The 18,734-nt window shown below is 39.4% G+C and overlaps 1 protein-coding gene and 1 pseudogene across 5 annotated transcripts in view; one reads left to right on the top strand and one right to left on the bottom strand.

The window, feature by feature from the left end:
• LOC126299006 (membrane-associated tyrosine- and threonine-specific cdc2-inhibitory kinase) overlaps positions 1-18,734 on the top strand; it is a 166,008-nt gene that overhangs the window by 59,504 nt on the left and 87,770 nt on the right. For all 5 annotated transcript variants that reach the window (XR_007552706.1, XM_049990636.1, XM_049990635.1 and 2 more), the window contains exon 5: positions 9,892-10,014. Coding sequence is in view for 4 of the 5 variants with exons in the window: in XM_049990636.1 (XP_049846593.1) it covers positions 9,892-10,014 (123 nt within the window). In the remaining variant the exon portion in view is untranslated. The remainder of the gene's footprint in view (positions 1-9,891; positions 10,015-18,734) is intronic.
• LOC126299682 (5S ribosomal RNA) lies at positions 2,913-3,030 on the bottom strand (annotated as a pseudogene).

The raw sequence follows: 18,734 nt of genomic DNA, 5'->3' as shown, positions 1-18,734 counted from the left end.
TAGCTAATGATGAGACGTGTGTGTCTAGGGTTTTTAAGTTTTGTGATGTGTCTGGACTCTGGCCTAAAATTTTAGGCTGGAGGTTTTAGTGTATTGCAGAGTGGCTGACTCCTCCCCTTTTTTCCTTGCGGTCAGCCAGCCACTTCCATCTGCTACATTGTTTTAGCTTCTTCTATCATTTTCTTCCTGTGTTGTCCATGTTTTACTGCTGACGCTCTGCTTCATCCCACGCTTTGGTGTGGGTGAGCACATGTTTTTCGACGACTATTACCCATGTTTTCTGTTCCGTTTTATATTCCTGTTCTGGGATTTTTCTTGACACCCGTCTCACTAAGTTACTGAACGGGCGCTGAAGACCTTGCTGTCGTGCGCCCAAAACCCCTCTACTACTACTACTAGGCTTGTGTTGTTACCTTGGGGTGCTGAAATTTGAAAATTGTTGAGATAACAGAAATGGATATGCATTCTACATTTCACAGGAACCCAAAGTGACTTGCAAATTGTTCAGTAAATTACAAAAGCGGTTCACTGTCTGGTCATATTAATGTGATCACCTGTGGAAAGTCTGAAAACCACATTTTGCAGTGTGGACCACTAAGAGACATGCAGGAGAGAGTCACTGAAGTTCTGGAAGGTACCAACAGGGATGTTGAGCCATGCTGACTCCATTGCTGTGGCCATTTGCCCTAGGTTAGTAGTTTAGGATCCATGGTGGGAACAGCCAAGTCGAGGTAATCCTACAGATTCGCAGTTGGGTTTAAATCTTGGGAGTTTAGTGGCCAGGGGAGTGCAGTAAACCAATCCTGGTTCTCTTTGAACTATGCACTTGCACTGTGAGTTGTGTAACACATTGCCTTCCTCTGCTAGTAGCTGCCGTAGTGCCGAGAAAAACAAACTGCATGTAGAGGTGGATATGGTTCCGAAGGATAGATGCATACTTGTGTTGATCCATTGTGCCTTCCAGAATTACGAAACCACCCACAAAAACATTCTCATATCATTTTACCTCTCTCCTCCAGCCTGGACCCTTCCAACAGTTGTTGCAGGGTGTTTGCTTCCAGATGTTTCACACCGATGGAGCCTGCTGTGGAGGCCCATACAAAGCAAGATTCACTAAATGGTCATTGAGGAGACATTATTGGTAGCCCCTTGGTTCACCTGGGCAGTCAGTTGCTCAACAGTTGCACATCTATTCGGCTGCACAAATCTCTGCAGCCGGATGTTGCCTCTCTCATCTATGGCCATTAGTACACCACAGGTTCCTTGACATCGGTTTTCATATTTGAAATTTTGCCATGCAGGGCATACTTTAACCGTGTGACATGTGAACAGTTTACAAACTTCACCATTTCAAAAATGCTTCCACCCTTGACCCAAAATCCAATGACCGTGCACTTTTGGAAGTCAGAAACATCACTCTGCTTCTCCGTTAAAACAATGAATTCACTGTTTTCCATGTCCCTCCTCCCAACATGTTTTGCATATCATCCACTGCTGGCACTGTCACCTCCCATTTGTTGGTGGTTATTGTACTTTGATGTCGTACTTAGGTGATTGTCACATTGCTGTTACTAGACAGTGTGTTAGTATACCAGACAGTCAAATAATTTCAGGTATTTACCAGTATTTCATTTCCTGCATATATTTATTTGTAAAGTCTTCCTTAGTTGATATAATGGTAGAGCATTATCAGGTTCCCTTTACTATCCCACAGATGATGTGGCCACAGAGCCACAGAATCGGCATACTCTACAAATAAAATTAATCTGTTGGGACAAATACCATCGACATGATGTTCTCCTTTCCCTCCCAACTGTGTCTGTCAGAGTTTAATGCAACTATTGTGTGTTACCTGACAAACCACCAATGGCACCACATTCGGTACAATAAGCAAAACATTTCTTAGAAACAGTAGATTGTTCAATCCAGTAGACGACTGATAAGCCCAGTAATGTGGTCAGTGGTTATCCTAGCCTGTAACACTGTACCTGTGTCTGTGATTTATGATTTATGATCATATGTGAACTTGGAAACATTTTAGGGACTTTGGATGCCACCATTTTAAAATTTTGACACTCCATAATATCTAAACCTTACATTTCTGGACAAAGGCTCTCCACTTGAAAAGTGTTGAATTTGTCAGCTGGTTCAAGATAATAAATATGGTCATTGTTGATTTGATGTGCATTGCATGTATATAGAATATTATACCACACCATTATAATAGTGAGACAGTTGCAGAAAAAAGTGTTTTCTCTCTTTTTAAAGTTTCTGTTCTGTGATTGCCATCAAATATTTTTCTGATCTTATGTGATCATACAGTTCAGATATGCGTCTCATGTGTTGCTTTTTTCTCTCCCACCCACAAAGAACACTGCCTTTTAACACTGCAAATAAACATTTTTGTTTTCTAGCAACATGTTGTTGAATATGACAGTGGATAATGTTTATATCTTTACCAGAAAATCTTGAATTATTATGTGCGATTTATAAAATGAGACAAATAAGTGGTTATTCCATCATCTTTTGGGTGTGCATCTGGGATAGTATTTCTTCTTCCAATATTTCAGCTTATAACTTTACAGCCATGTTCAAGATGAGTTGTTGCAGAATTTAAATCATATGACACAATGCTATCGAGTAAACACGCATTGTGTCAGAGATAACTGTCTGCAACAAGATTATCTTAGATAAAACTTCGTGTCAAATAGTAAAAGAAAGCAAGTGCAGAGTCAGCGAATCCACACTCCGTCTTCAGGCCACAAGTGGCCCAACGGGATCATCCGACAGCCATGTCATCCTCAACTGAAAATGTGGATAGAAGGGGCATACTGCTCTCCCAGTCGTTTTTTTACCAGAGCCGTTACTATTTGGTCAAGTAGCTCCTCAATTGGCATCACGATGCTGAAAAATGGCAACAGCGCATGGCGGCCTGGATGGTCACCCATCCAAGTGCCGGCCACGTCCGACAGTGCTTGACTTCGGTGATCTGATGGGAACCGGTGTATCCACTGTGGCAAGGCCATTGTCATCTGCAAATCTACAGTGCTTGCAAATTATGTGATTTATTATTAAAATGTATGATATGTTTTGAAATGCCAGGTAGTGAAAATTCAGAACAATAATTTCTCTGAGAGTGCAGGTGTAAAATGAATAGTTTCCGTGAAGATTCCTCGATCACCGAATTCCTGTAAGACAAGGCTTTGACCAGTATCTTGACTTTCCCATAATCCATGGAGTGATCACTGGAAATACAGTGTTCTGTGACTGCAGATTTCTATGGCTGTAGAAGGTGGGTATGTTGCTGATGTTCAATGCACTGTTCTTGAACAGTGTGCATTGTTTGCCCTATGTACCTCTTGGCACCCTCCCAAGGAGTTACATGTATACCCACTTTTTATAAAAGCAGGTCATCTTTCACAGATACTATAAAGACTGCCACCTTGTCCGATGGGAAGAATATCACATTCGTTTTATATTTCTTTGTTGCTTCTTCCAAAATTTGACAGAACATTTCCGACATAGGGAAGAAAGGCTTTGGACTTTACATCTCTTTCCTCTTGCTCTTCTTGCAGTTGGTCTGTCATTTTTGTTTGCAGAGCTCTCTTAATATGATATTTTGTGTATGCGTTTTTACTGAAGAACTCATCCAGTTGTTAAGTTTCACCCAATAGACTGTCAGGGACAGACACTATATGGACCCTTTGTGCTAATGTTTTAAGGATGGTCATAGTTTGCTAGGGATGGTGACAACTATACGCCTGAAAGTATTAGTCAGTCTGGGTGGGCTTGCAGTACAGGCAGTGCCCTAAAAACTGAACCAATACAGCCAAAAAATGGTAGACTGCCATTCATTTCCCATTCCGTGTTAAATGTGACATTTTCATGAATGGGGTTAAGATGTTCAAGAAACTCCACCATTTTGTCCTCCCTTGGGACCAAAGTAAGAATGTGTCATTGACATGTATCCAGAACACTGCAGTTTCAAAAGAGCTAAGTGATTTTTCTTCAAAATTCTCCATAAATAAATTAACTTGTCCATGTGAGAGAGGGCTACCCGTGACATCATCATCAAATTGTTCAAAATATCAGTTATAAATTAAAAAGCATGTGAAGTTTAATGCATGCTTCAGTAATGTGGTTCTGTCTTCCTCAGACTTGCTGCTAATCAATGACAGATTCTACAATAGGTACCTCAGTAAAAAGAAGTAGACATCAAAACTAAGAAATAAATCAGAGCTGTTAAGTTTCAGGTTTTAACTTAACTAATACAATTGTTGAATACCAGAAAGGATGTTCACATTTACCTATGAAATGCTTGACAACAGTGGTAAATATTTGGCCAACAAATAAGTAGATGCATCTATGTTACTCATTACTGATCTGAAGGTTAAAGCTATTAGTATCTGCTGTGAGCTTGGATTATGACTTTCATTTCCTCTTGAACCATCTTTTTGTTTCTGTGTAACTTTGTAGACCTCCGGAATGCCAGTTGAATTGGGATGCACAGAGCTGTGTCCCTTCAGTCTGTTGATAACCACCTCGGGTAGAGAGCTGAAGTTGAGAAGCGAAGCAGTTTTTCTTTAATCAGGACAGGGGGATCTTCTCAGTCTTACATTATGTTGTGTCCTCTAGTATGTTGTTGTACAACATCTATTTCTTGGAAGCAAAAAGCGTCGACTGACATTTGTCCAAAGTTTTGGAATATTGCTATTTTCTGTTGCTGGAAGTCAGTGTTAAGTGCACTACCTACATGGATTTCATGTTAACATAAGAAACTAAGACACACAAATTCTTCCTTTCCTACACCATTTTGCACATTTTCTCAAAAATGGCACACTTCTGTGCAAAATAATATTTTTTGAATATCTGAGTTTTTCGTTATGTAGTGTTGTATACTGTGTGCCGATTATTAATGCCAAAAAGCAATGAACACAGCATTATCATCTTATGTTCTCTTCTACTCCCTATAATGTAATTGGTTGTTCAGATACAACCAGATGGTTGTGCAAACTAGCGAATAATCTGTGAATGATCATCCACTTGTGTTTGCTTCTATTTGCGCCAATGTAAAGAGGACTTTACTAGATCCTGTTACCATTCCATAGTCTGATCTTGTCTTCGTGATCCCTTAGGGAGTGATGCATATGGGGTTGTAGTATATTCCTACAGGGTTATCCCAAAAGTTTTTAGCATAAATTCAGAAATTTGTTTTTATTTGCAATATTGCTGTTACACATTTCAAAATACTCTCCACAAACATTTATACAAAGTCTGTTAAAAAACTTCCGGAACATTCGTTATTTCACACGAATGGTGTCTTGGAGCAAAATGCAGTTGGTATCCCTGAACACTCCTGTGTTTAATGTGTAACTGTCTGGAGTTTCAGTGTTGTATGCCCGTTAGTTATTGTTCGGTGCTGTATTGAGTAGCACACCATATGATGCAAGAGGCTTACGGTAAAGAGTGCTTAAACTGTACTCAGTGTTATGAATGTTTTACATGATTTAAAATTGACTGACAGAAGTTAAAAATGACCTTTGTTCAGAATACTCTTCAACATCTACAGATGATGGTCATGTCAGAAACGTCAGCGAAATTGTGTGTACCAGTCGACGACTGACTGTCAGAGAGATTGCAGAACAACATTTTAGTTGGATTTGGTCATGAAATGTTGACACAGCCTCTTGGAATGCATCTTGTTGCTGCCAAGTTCGTCCCAGAGCTCATGAGTCAAGACGAGAAAGGCCTTCGCCTTACAGACTGTGAAGAGCTTTTGGGTTGCGCAGATAGACATGTTCCTTAAGAGAATCATAACTGGTGATGAAATGTCGGTCTGTGGTTATGATGTTGATATCAAGGTTCAATCTTCACAAAGCGTGAGAAAAAGTTCTCAAAGACCAAGTCAGGTCAGATCAAATGTCAAAGGTATGTGGATAGTTTCTTTGACTTTGAATGATTAGTTCACCCTGAAATTCATGTCACAGGGAAAAACTGTTAATCACTGGTACTATCAGCATATGTTGCGATGCCTGCGAGAAAATGTGAGAAGGAAATGGCCTGAAATGTGGCAAGACAATTCACGAGAATGCACCCACACATTCATTCGTCCCTGTTGGTGTATGATTATTGCACAAAAAATGAAGTCACTGGGCTGCCTCATCCTCCATACTCTCCAGGCCTAGCCACTGCAGACCCCCCCCCCCTTTTTTTTACGTAGTTGAAAACCCCATTGAAAGGATGAAGATTTGCAATGATAGGCGAGGTAAAAGTAAATTCACAGACAACACTTTGCGCAATCCAACAAGAGGGTGTACTGAGACTTCTCCTGGAAATGGAAATGGTGCTGGGAGTGTTGTATCAATTTTGAAGGAGAGTATTTTCAAGGATACCATGCATAATAAGTAAAAATTATGTGTAGAAAAATTTTGTGGATGAAGTTCTCAAGTGTTTTGAACAAATATAAATTTTTCCATCCTTTGAAATCACTTCAAAAATTGCTCAGTCTAATATTCTTTATTGACTCCTTAGAGAAGTCACTTAGGGCACTGTTGTATGAATTAATAGCCTCTTCATCAGAAGAAAAATGCTGGCCACGGATTCTTTCCTTTGTCTGTGGTAGCAGGAAGAAGTTGCACCAAGGCAGGTGAGGTGAATACATTGTGTGCTGTAACACTTGCACATCTTCCTTCCCCAAGATATCCATTGCTCTGGCATTTTCATGATGCAGAAGAAGGTGCTCACACTTTGACTTTGGATGCTGTGACCTATATGTGGCAATGACTCTTCTTCAGACACTGTCACATACCACTGACTGTGCGGCCGGTGTCCAACGTCGTAGAGGTGAGATGACCCACCTTGGTTAAGAAAGTGGCCACCATCTTCTTTCCAGAGCTCTGAACTTTCATAGGTGGCTCCTTACCCTGAAAGCACTATACTGAAGATTGCCTCTTGTTATCAGGATCTTAATGGTACACCCGTGTTTCATCACCTGTGACAATATTGTAAGTGTCTTTGGACCACCATTTGTCAAATTTTTCAAGCATAAAGTGACACTAATCCAGTCTTAACACATTTTTGGGCTTCCATTAGGGAGTGTGGCTCCCAAAGGTCACATCTTTCAGTTAGGCATAAATGATTGTGGCTGATGGTCTCTTCCGCGGTCAGTCCAATATTTAATGTCCCTATAATGCCACAAAATGTAAGATGAGTATCATCTTTGATCATTTTCTTCAGTGTCAATGTTTTCTTGGGTCACTGCTGTTGCTGGGCAATTGGCACAGGTTTCATCTTCGAGACCCCAAACCCCTTGGAAATTTGCAAAAGCAGTTTGCAACAGTGACCCTAGAAAGGACAGCAAAAACCAGAGAAGAATACCATTCTTCTGCAGTTAACTCCTTTTTATAGTCCTAATAAATTGTGGCACAAAAATCATGGCACGACAGATCCAACTTGCACTGTGTTGGGCTCTGCATTGCCAGCGTCTTCACTCACAGTTAGCATCGTGGTTTGAAATCCAGTGATGGGGGAACTGGTGCGCACACTCCAAGGTTAAAAAATAATGCTCTTTCAAGCTGAAACAATCCAATTGCCATCAGACTTCCAGGTTAAGAGCAGCTAAAAGTTTTTGTTGCAGCTCTCTTAGATTTCACACTTATAGCTGGTTCTTGAAATTCTGCCAGTAGATTTCCACAGGATAATGTGTATTCACCTTAAAGATTTTGTCAGTTTATATTCTTCAGTGAAACTTCCTGGCAGATTAAAACTGTGTGCCGGACCGAGACTTGAACTTGGGATCTTTGCCTTTCGTGGGCAAGTGCTCTACCATCTGCAGAGTGAAAATCTCGTTCTCATATTCTTCAGTATCTCTGTTATGCTTTCTTCTGGGTCTAGCAAACATGTGACCATACTTAATGCCATTCTTTGAATACATTCAGTATCTGTTGTTAGTTTTGTTTGGTTTGGGTCCCACACACTTGAACAATATTCTGGGATGGGTCACGCAGATATTTTGTAAGCATTCTCTTTTGTATACTGATTATATTTTCCTAATACCCTATCAGTGTACTGGAGTCTGCCAGTTGCTTCAACTGTGACTGAGCATATATGATGATTCATTTCGTATCCTTACAAATTGGTAGACCCAGGTATTTGTGATTTCAGTTGTGACTTTGAAACCTTATCAAGTTCTGACTGAATATTTGTGCTGCTTTTGTCAGACAGTACTTCATTATAGGTAACTCCATTATCTGCAAAAAAATCTGACATTACTATTGATGATAACAGCCAGGTCACACGAGCTGCACTTCGCTAGGAACCACATGGTTACGTTTACATATATCAAAGACTTTCCATTGAAGATATTATGCTGCAGTCTCCCTACCAAGAAGTGCTCCATCAAGTTGCAAATTTCACTTGATCATCAAAATTCACTACAGGATGAGATAGTGGTCGCGCGTGTGCGTGTGCGTGTGCGTGTGCGTGTGCGTGGTGGGGGGGGGGGGGGGGGGGGAGGTGTGTGTATGTTTTTTCTTTTCTGAAGAAGGCTTTGGCTGAAAGCAGAATGTGTAACAGCCTTCTCGTTGTGCCTGTTTGCAACTCAACATGCCATCTTTATGATGAGTAGCAATCTGTCCTTTTCGTAATACTGTTGATATTCCAACCAGGATTTCGAACTAAACTAAAACAAACAACTTCCTGAACTCAAAATTTACATGATAAAGGTGCACATATTCCATGAACATCATATTTTCATTTGAAAAGCAACAGGTAGACATTCTCTGTCAACCCGAAATAATAATAGTAATATATTTATAGTTGCCCAAATTGAGTATTCCCAAAAAAAAAAGAGACAAATTGTCTGGTAGATTGCCTGCTTCATTATCTGCAGAAAGTATTTCTTTCTCCTATGTAAGTTACATGTAAGATTTCTTTGAAATCAGAAAAAGGTACTCTAAGTGCAATTCCACAAAACTGCTTCCTTTACACTATTTTTTCTGCAAAAACTGTACCAAAATGCAACATTGTATCATATTTGTAGGCTGATATTAATTTTGGAAAAAAGAAAAAAATTGAAAAAGAGGTATCTTTGACAAAAACTACTGGATGCACCCCCCCCCCCCCCCCCCCCACACACACATACACTTCCCACTATAACTGTTACACAGTAATCCATATTGACGTAAATGGTCACTGACTCAAGAACCAGTGGGTCAGTCGCTCACCATCGTGCAGTAGACAACCCGTCTTCCCCCAAGTTTATTTGAAGGAGAATTTTGACACATCTTGTAAAACAGTATGTTACAAAAGCTTCTTCATCTTTTTTTTGTCAGTGCTAGACTAGTTGGTGCATACTGATTTTTCTGCTGAGATGTATGAAAGGTGTTCAAAGTATGAGAAATGTCTGAAGAGTGCCGATTTGCAAAGGAGTAATTAATTAGATAAGAAGCCCAGCAAATTTATTCGTATGAAAGCTGTTCATGATAAACTCTTGTGCAAATGATTCTGGTTCATTTGAACTGGATGGCTGAAGTTCAATCAGACTCTCCTAGTGCCTTCTCTAAAATACTTAGTCTTGCAAATTGTTTCTGTTGGCTGATTTGTAACCTCTTAGGAGAATTTCTCTAAACATTATTCTTTTGTCACATAATGAACACAAGTATGACATTACACATTAGCTGTGAAAAAATTTAGTTATGAATGGTTCACAAAATACATCTGGCAAGTATGTAGACTCCTGACCCTCATTGATTCAGTGTCCTAAAATCACTTATTCTCCAAAAATAAATAAGTTTAAGGTGAACATTGTAGTTGATTACTGCAAAGGGTTTTGTGTTATATTTATGAGAATAGTATCTTTTGTCTACATTACTAATGTGCATTCAATTACAGGGTTTGAAACACCTGCATGACAATGATTTACTACACATTGACATCAAACTTGAAAATATAATGAGAAGTTCTACAGGATGTTGGAAAATAGGCGATTTTGGCCATCTTATTGACTTATCCCAGGTATTTATACTGTATTTTAATATTTATGTACCCCAGATTCAGTAAAATTGTACAGAATTTCTTTGGAAGCACTTCTTGGGTTCCTCAACTTACAGATACATAATGACATTTTAAATATCCTGATCATTCTATACTAAAGTGCAGAGTACAAATGCAATTCACTGTGTTCCTTTGTAAATCCTGACTTGGTTTCCTCTGCTGTAGATATGTTTCACATCCCTTAATTTTTGGTGATTTTAAACAGACTGTAATAGTATTTCAGGCACTGCAGTTAATTTTCTCTCACATGTTCCTCCTCTTTCAAACTACATTTTCCAAGCAGGTAGAAACATTGTGATATCAAGTGACATGAACAATAGAAATCTCACCATTGTGTATATCCAGGTTCATCTTAATCACTTTAATACAAGCAGACTTTCTGAACATCTCGGTTTCATTTTAAAATGATTACGTGCCAGTAGCAAGGTGTACAACCATGTCTTCTTGGGGCTCATCTGCATATTACCTGATGCACATGAGACTATTTCAGACGTACAACTCTGTTACTTTAGATTGAGTTCAGACCATGATTACAGTAATTATACGTAAACGTAGTGCTGGACTTTTTCAGGTTCATAAAAATTGTAGTTTTAACTGTTATTGCCTTTATATTGTAATTTCATGTAACAACAGGTTCCATGACGTTGGAGATTTGCTCTTCAATTTGGTCCTACAGAACTTGACGTGCAAATAAAATATGCATTATCACAGTGCACTTTCCATTATCTGCTTAGTCACAGTAGGTCATGAGGTGAACTTTGACCTCTCCAGAACCTTCTCTCCATGATTCCAGTAGATGCAGGATGTGGATTTTCCCTTCCAGTTATGAATTCACTATAAATTAGAAAATTGTTTGAGTGCCTTGAAGCCTTCTGAGTGCAGTGTCAGAATTAAGCATACAACTACCGGAAATTAATGTAGGCAAATACCTCACAGCTCACCATAGAGCATTGCAGGGAAAATTTGAAAAGTTTGGCTTAGAAGATTGGCCATCTGGGAATGAAGACTATTACCAGGGTGTATACAACCGGGAGATCTGGGAAAAACCCGGGAATTTTTTAGAATTTCGGGCATTTTTTATTGTTTTAGTTTTCAGTTAAATTTTTGTAATTTTGACTGGTAAGAACCAATACTCTATCGAAGGATATTACTGTATCTCGCTACTGAAGAATAATACTGAAGCAATAAAACATGAACGAGAGAAAAAAAGGAAAACAAAATTAAGTTGCAAAGGAAAGTCAAAGGCTTTACAAGGACTATGCAATGCTTCATAACAACTAATTGCTCTGATGAGCATGATGTCACAACTGCAGTTGCGTTTGAGCAGTTGCGAGCGAGCTCATGCGCATGCCCTGTAACCTTCTCCCGCTTCTAGCTATAGAAGTATGGCAGTTAGCTGTATTAAGCAATAGCAGCAAGCAGCCAGATGCTACCTGGAAAAATTTTACTGGCACGTCTAAGCGGCCAGGGCAACAGGCCCAGATCTTGGAAGGAAGGAGGGGGGAGGGGTGGGGGGGTCGGCATGCGAGCCGGAGTATCTTCCCTGGGTGGCAATTTCAGGGGGGGCGTTGTGGGAGGGGGCGCTAAATTCATATTGCTGAGGAAAATGACCATGTTTCACAAAATGCCTATCTAGTATTGCCCCGGTTCGGAAATATCGTAGATCCGGGGCTGATGCACAGAGCAGTCTGAGTTGTAGTGTGGAGGCGGGTAGTCTCTACGTGACTCGTGTTTACGTTTAGTGATTTTGCTGTTTCCTCTTCGTTTATTGCTCTCACGTCAAATGAAAACAAAACGAATTCCTGTGACCGGAGCTATCAAGTGAATTAAAATACATTCATGTAATTAGGGAAGGCTAAAATAAAATATTAGTTTCAGATTTTATTTTATTTCCGCCTTTCTGACAGTCAAGCATTAATCGCCTTGCAGAACAATGAAGTAATTGTTGTCAGTTTGCTAAAGAAATTTGGCTTTTAATCTTTTCCGCTGAGGCAGTCCATTTATTTGGAACTAAGTGTTTAATTGGACACAATTGGCTAGTTTAAACTGTTCACTGCATTTAAAGTGCACGTTTTCATCTTCTAGCGCATATCGCATTATTCCATAATAAAGAACCAAACATGAGATAAATACAGTATTGGTACGAAATTCAGATCCAACTCTGGACTTATGAATGTCTACTTACTGAAACTCATTTATACTTTCTCAGTGATTATTTTATCTTACATTATGCTCATGAAATGTTTGTCCTTTTTCTCAAATGACCTTTTTTGCATACCATCATCAGTTTGTCATTGTCACAACTCTTCATCCTTACTCCATCAGTTTTCCTGTGTCTTCATCTTGCACTTTGCTCATCATCACGACTCACATGTGCGTGGTATGACCTAGTGTTGTTATGGCCTTGTATATTGGCAGCAAAATCTCAAGTTTCAAAACACATTAATTAATAATTGAATGACAATTCACCTTTCATAATTGGGGGCAGGAAATGGGGCAAATGATAGTGGTACACAAAGTACCCTTCATCATTTACTACAAGGTGGCTTGCAGAGTATAGTTGTAGATAACTACCATTTGACCTTTTTTATGTATTTTTAGCTACCACACTATCTCCTTTATTTTCTTCACTACAATGTTGCTTTTAGAACAGTTTCGTCTCTCTCTCTCTCTCTCTCTCTCTCTCTCTCTCTCTCTCTCTCTCTCTTTTACCAATGTGTGTTGTTGTCATGGTCATCGTCGTCTTCAGTCTGAAGACCGGTTTGATGCATCTCTCTATGCTACTCTATCGTGTGCAGTCTCCGAATAACTACTGCAACTTTCATCCTTCTGAATCTGCTTACTGTATTCATCTCTTGGTCTCCCTCTACAATTTTTACCCCCTCAAACTTCCCTCCAGTAGTAAATTTTACTGTTATATCACTGAAATTTGGAAATATTTGAAATTTTAAAACATACCAATAACTTGAAAAAATGATTGAGGTAATTGCCAGTTTTAAATGTATGTTTGGTTTACTTTTTTACTCAAATGAAATCTTTATTTACTTTTCTTTTGTTGTTTTTCAAATCGGACAGAATTGATTCAGTATTATTCTATGATTGTTACTTTCTTTAAATTTTTAATTTTCTCTCTCCATAACATTAACACAAGCTTGTGTGGTGGTATACAACTTGGAGTAGCATGTTTGATTTGATATTTTTTTCATCACTAGTATTTGGCTGGCTTTGGAGTAGAGGTACTGCCATGAAGTATGAAATTCCCAGACTTCATACCAGCATTCCTGGTTAAATTCCAAACCTCTGCATAGTGTCTTGTGGACTCAGACTATGTTAACTCTGTGGCTGCTACAGACATGCTTGCTACATACCATGGTTAGCACTGGTTTTTTGTTGCCCTATAGTGTGACCTATGCTGAGAGGCTAGAGTTCCGATCACTACTTGTGTACTGGTTGGTTGGTTTCATGTTCCATGGATCATTTTGCACTATAAACTATAATTGTGTGGAGTGAGTCATTTTACATTCACATTGCAAATTAATTGGAAGTATGGCTATGTGCTGAACATTTATAAGTTTTTTAATGTACAGATGTGAATTAGTAATACCTTTCCACCACCTTTTACACATTACAGTTATAGAAATTCTTCTATGGGAAAGGAGGAGTTGTTAAGGAGAACCTTTCTCAGTTTGTTTTGAAATTTTACTATTCTGTCAATCAGACAATTTATATCACTGGGTAAGTGATTAAAGATTTTTGTTGTAGCATTGTGCACCCCCTTTCTGAGCTAAAGACAACCTTAATGTGGAGTAATGAATGTCCTTTTTCCTTCTGGTATCGTAATCATGTACATCATTGTTTCTTTAGAACTGTAGTGGATTACTTAAAACAAATTTCATGAGGGATAAATGCAGGGTGCGCATAAAGTCCGGGAACACTTTCAATTATTTACTGCACAAGAACTAAACATTGTACAGATGTCATACATGTTGCATTTTGAAGAGAGACTCTGGAAGCCGTCTTTTTCTTTTCTTTTTTTTCTTTTTTTTTCTTTTACAAACATTTGATATGCGGACCATGAGTAACCTGGCAGATGTCAATACGGTAATCTAATTGGCTGTTGCTTTCTGTATTCTCTCCTGGAGCTCTGCTACATCACATGGTAGAGGCGGTACATAACACCAGATCTTTAATGTGTCCCCCACAGAAAAAGTCACATGGAGTGAGATCTGATGATTGTGGAGGCCATTTCATGAAACGGCTGTCCCTATCTGTAGCACAGCCGATCCATCGTTGTGGCAGCTCCGTGTTCAGGTACCCACGAACTTCACGATGAAAATGGGGTGGAGCCCCATGCTGCTGAAAGATGAACAGAGTCCGATTGCATTTGAGGCATCAGCTATTGTGGCAACATGTCCAAGTAGGAATATCCAGTGATTGTGCTCTTGGCAAAGAAGAATGGTTCATATGGTTTTCGACGTGACAAGGTACAAAAAACATTTACCTTTGGGAATCACGTTCAAATTCAGTGCATTCACGTGGGATGCTTTGTACCCCAGATTTGACAATTATTCCTGTTCACTTTCTCATTAGTGTAAAAAGTGGCTTCGTCGCTAAAAATTAAGCAATCAACAATGCAATCCCCATCCTCATCCAGTTGTTGCAACTCCGAACAAAACTCAAAACGCTTCTCTTTGTCGTCATTGAGCTCCTGCTGTAGCTCCAGTTAGTGGTTTCATAGGCAGCTTCTGTTGCAAGAGTTTCCACACTATCATTGGAGCCATTTAGAGTTCACAGGATGCATGATGTACTGATTTTTTTGGACTCCTTATGAATGTCTCGTGTACGTGCTCCATATTCACTTCACTCACACTGGGACATCCGCTTCTCTTTGTCGGGCACAAGCAAACCATCATAATAAATTTGTTGTGCCAGTGGTAAATGGCCTTCCTTGTTGATGGCTGCTTACTGTACTTGGTTCTAAACATCCGTTGAACAGCTGTAGCACACTCGTTTTTGTAGAACTCCAACACACAGAAAGCTCGCTCCACACCTGAACTCGCCGTGTTTGCGACTAGCGCTGACTAATGGCAAATTACCAAACTATGCTGTGGTGGTATACATGGAAAAAAAGAAAAAAACTTTTAGGGTTTCTCTTCAGACAGACATATGCATGATATCTGTACAATGTTTGGTTCTTGTGCAATAAATAATTGAAAGCGTTCCCGGACTTTATGTACACCCTGTATACTGTGAAGCAATAGTTACAATGCCCAACTCCTTACACAGATATGAGATGATCATTGGTGAGCACCACATATTATTCTTACAGAAAATTTTTGAGCAATTGAGACTTTATTTCTTAAAAATAAGTTACCCCAGAACATTATTCCATGTGACATTGTTGAATGAAAATATGCAAAAATTTCAACCTACTGATTTCTGATTTGTCTCTACTCAAGATGTGCAATGATACTAAATGGAAATGTGGCTGAACTAAGTTGGTTTAGGACTTCCAAACTGTGCTTTTTCCAGTTTAAATGCTTAGAAATATGACTGCATAAGAATTTTTAAATTTCCACTCCATTTATTGTTTCCTCTAGATGCACAAAACTAAATATATTGTGCCTTTTTAAAATTAAGGCTGAGACAATTTTCTTAAAACCTGTCACTGATGCTTTTAGCTTTAGCATTTCTTCTGTTTCTGTATACATGCTTGGATTGATTACAATACTAGTGTGATCTGCAAAAATAACTAGTTCTGCTTGTTGTATATTAGATGGAAGATCGTTTACATATATGAGGAACAATAGTGGACTTAGGATGGAGTCTTGGGAAACACCATACACGATTTCTCCCCAGTCAAAATTATGTCTTCTCCAGTGTGTATAGGTTAATTTACTAAGTAAAACTTGCTCCATTCTTTTAGTTAGATATGACATCCATTGGTTGGCTATACAATCAATCTCGTAAAATTTCAATTTATTTAGGAGAATACTGTGATTCACTCAGTTACGTGCATTAAGTAGGTTGCAGAAAATACCAGCTGATACATTTTTATTATTTAATGCTTGTGATGTGCCACAACCCAGTCTTCTGTCAGAAAATTCAGTATTTAACAAAAGTAAGGCAATGTAGTACAGGAGCTCCCTACAGTGTTGTGACAACAGCTGTGGGTCAGAAGCCGCCAGTGTCATGAAATGTGGGGTCACAATAACATGGGGGGAGGATGACTATGTCGGTGGCACCCTTTAATACAGCTATATCAGTCAAAGGGTTAATGGTCATTTATGATTGGTCTATCCATACATTTGCGTGTAACTCAGCAGCATACTTTGTGCTATTCAAGATTTACATGCCAGCACCATGTTTCACTCTCTCCTTTCTCCTGTCATGTACAGCTACATCCATAGTCTGCAAACTGCTGTGATGTACTTAACAGAAAGCACTTCCCTCAGTATCATACACACATGTGAACTGCAGCAAGAATGACTACTTAAACACCTCTGTGTATTCATTTATTAGTCTAATCTTTTGTCTGCAGTCCATACAGGAGCAGTACATAGGAAAATGTAGTATATTGCTAGATTCGTCACTTAAAACTGATTCTTTAAATTTTGGAAGTAGGCTTTTGTAGGATAGTTGCCATGTGTATTTAAGCGTCTGCCAGTTCAGGTTTTTTGGCATCTCCACAATGCTCTGATGATCCATGGTGCCATTCATTGCATACATTCAGTATCTCCTATTAGATGTATTCGATATGGTTCTAATCACTTGAGGAGTATGTTAGGATGGATATCACAACTGTTTTGTGAGCAATTCCCTCAGTAGACTGCATTTTCCCAATGCCCAACCAACAAATGGAAGCCTGCCGCCTGTTTTATCTGTGACTAAGCTAATATGATTGTACCATTTCATATCCCCAAAACTTGTTACACCCAGTTATTTCTAGGAGTTGACAGATTTCAATTGACTAGCTGATATTGTAATAACCATGAACAATACCACATGCAATATGAACAAATTGGTATTGTAGTCATCTGAACTACACAGTTTACTTTGACACACAATATGCCAAAATTGTGAAAACAATCAAGTCTTGTATCAGGACTAGTCATAAATATAGAGTAAAATTTCTCTTTACTGAACATTGTCGAAAATTAGGTGTCTACTTGTGTGATACCTGCCAATTTAATTATTTCATGGTTCATTACATGGTTTGAATAAAATCCCTTTGGTCATTAGCCCACCAACTCGGAACAGAAAAGCCACGTTAAAACAAGTTTTGGCCATCCTTGCGGACGTCCTCTCCAGGGTGTCTAAACACCGGTTTCTGGTGATGCTTCTCCCTAGGTACCAGAAATGTCGGAATGTGATTGAACTGTCAAAGCCGAGATGCATTTGGAGGGGTGGCAAGGAATGTTGATGGCACATGCAAGGTATCTTGTGGGTACTTGTTTATGTTGGTGAACCTGGGTCTCATGAAACTGCTATGTGGCAAACTGTGGAAAACACATGCAGATTTCTAGGCAGCTTGTAGTCATACTAGTACCTATTAATGCTGTTTAGGCATTTAATTATTTCATTAGTCACTCTTTTTGTCTACTGCTGTATCTATGACTGCCAGGCCAGCAAGTGGCCTTCCTGGAAATCGATGGGTCAGCTACAGTCTAGTTGGTGTTCAGCTATTGCTAATTTTCTGTTTCCCCAGTGCCACACAATGCCCCGCTCTGACATCCAACTGCTAGTCGTCGGTGTCGCAGTTTCGCTGATGTCAACACCATCACAATCGCACCTGCAAAATTTGTCCCAAGAGTTTCAAAAATAAAATTCTCTGGCAAACTGTAAGGGGTTCACCACCACAGTTTTCAGTTGGAACACTGGTGAGGAGTCTCAGCTAACAAATGCAACTTGGCTCTGTCGCCTCTGGGTAGGGACAGAGTGAGGACGCATTTTGTGCCTCTGTGTTTCGGTGACATATTTGAGGTGCAGTGGTTAATAGAGCAGTGATACTCAATGCATTATAAATGTAAAATTAGGCTCTGACCCGACGGATCCGATATAGGGAAACCTTCTGGGAGGAATCTGAGGCCCAGTCGAGCACTTGAGACGAGCACGAGATGTTCTGGGAGGGCCAACAAAACATCGACGACGACGAGCATTTCAGGCTTCTGTTGAAGTTGCAGATACACAAAAAGGTGAGGAAAGTGCTAGATGTTTTGAATGGGGATCAACAACTGTGTGTAAGAATGAGAGCAGAGGTTTGCAGTGTGCTGAAATTGAATGTTCATTGCATTTCAAAAGACAGATTAGGGATGAAAAGGAGAGTACAGAGATAGTCCAAAAAGTGCTGATAGATGAGCAGGAGGGAGTATGTGAGCAAATCCTCATGCTGAAGTGTCACAAGTTGTTGGAGTGCTGCAAAACTGACCCTGTTTTTCTTTTTTTTTTAAGAGAGATTAGTGGTGAATAATGAGAAGTGGATTTTCTTGTACAGTATCCAATCAAGAAGTGGCACACACAAACCTCACCTCACCTCACCTCACCTGAAGGAGGTTAAGGAAATACTCATTGTCTTTTCTTCCTCTAAATGCGTGATTCACAGAGAATTTGTGCCTAAAGGACAAGTCCTCACCCAGATGTGGAACAGGATGAAACTGGTCAGGAAAGACACTGAATGACAG

The sequence above is a fragment of the Schistocerca gregaria genome, chromosome X, assembly GCF_023897955.1.
Source record: "Schistocerca gregaria isolate iqSchGreg1 chromosome X, iqSchGreg1.2, whole genome shotgun sequence".
Lineage (NCBI taxonomy): Eukaryota > Metazoa > Arthropoda > Insecta > Orthoptera > Acrididae > Schistocerca > Schistocerca gregaria.
This window is presented reverse-complemented; position numbering and strand designations above follow the sequence as displayed.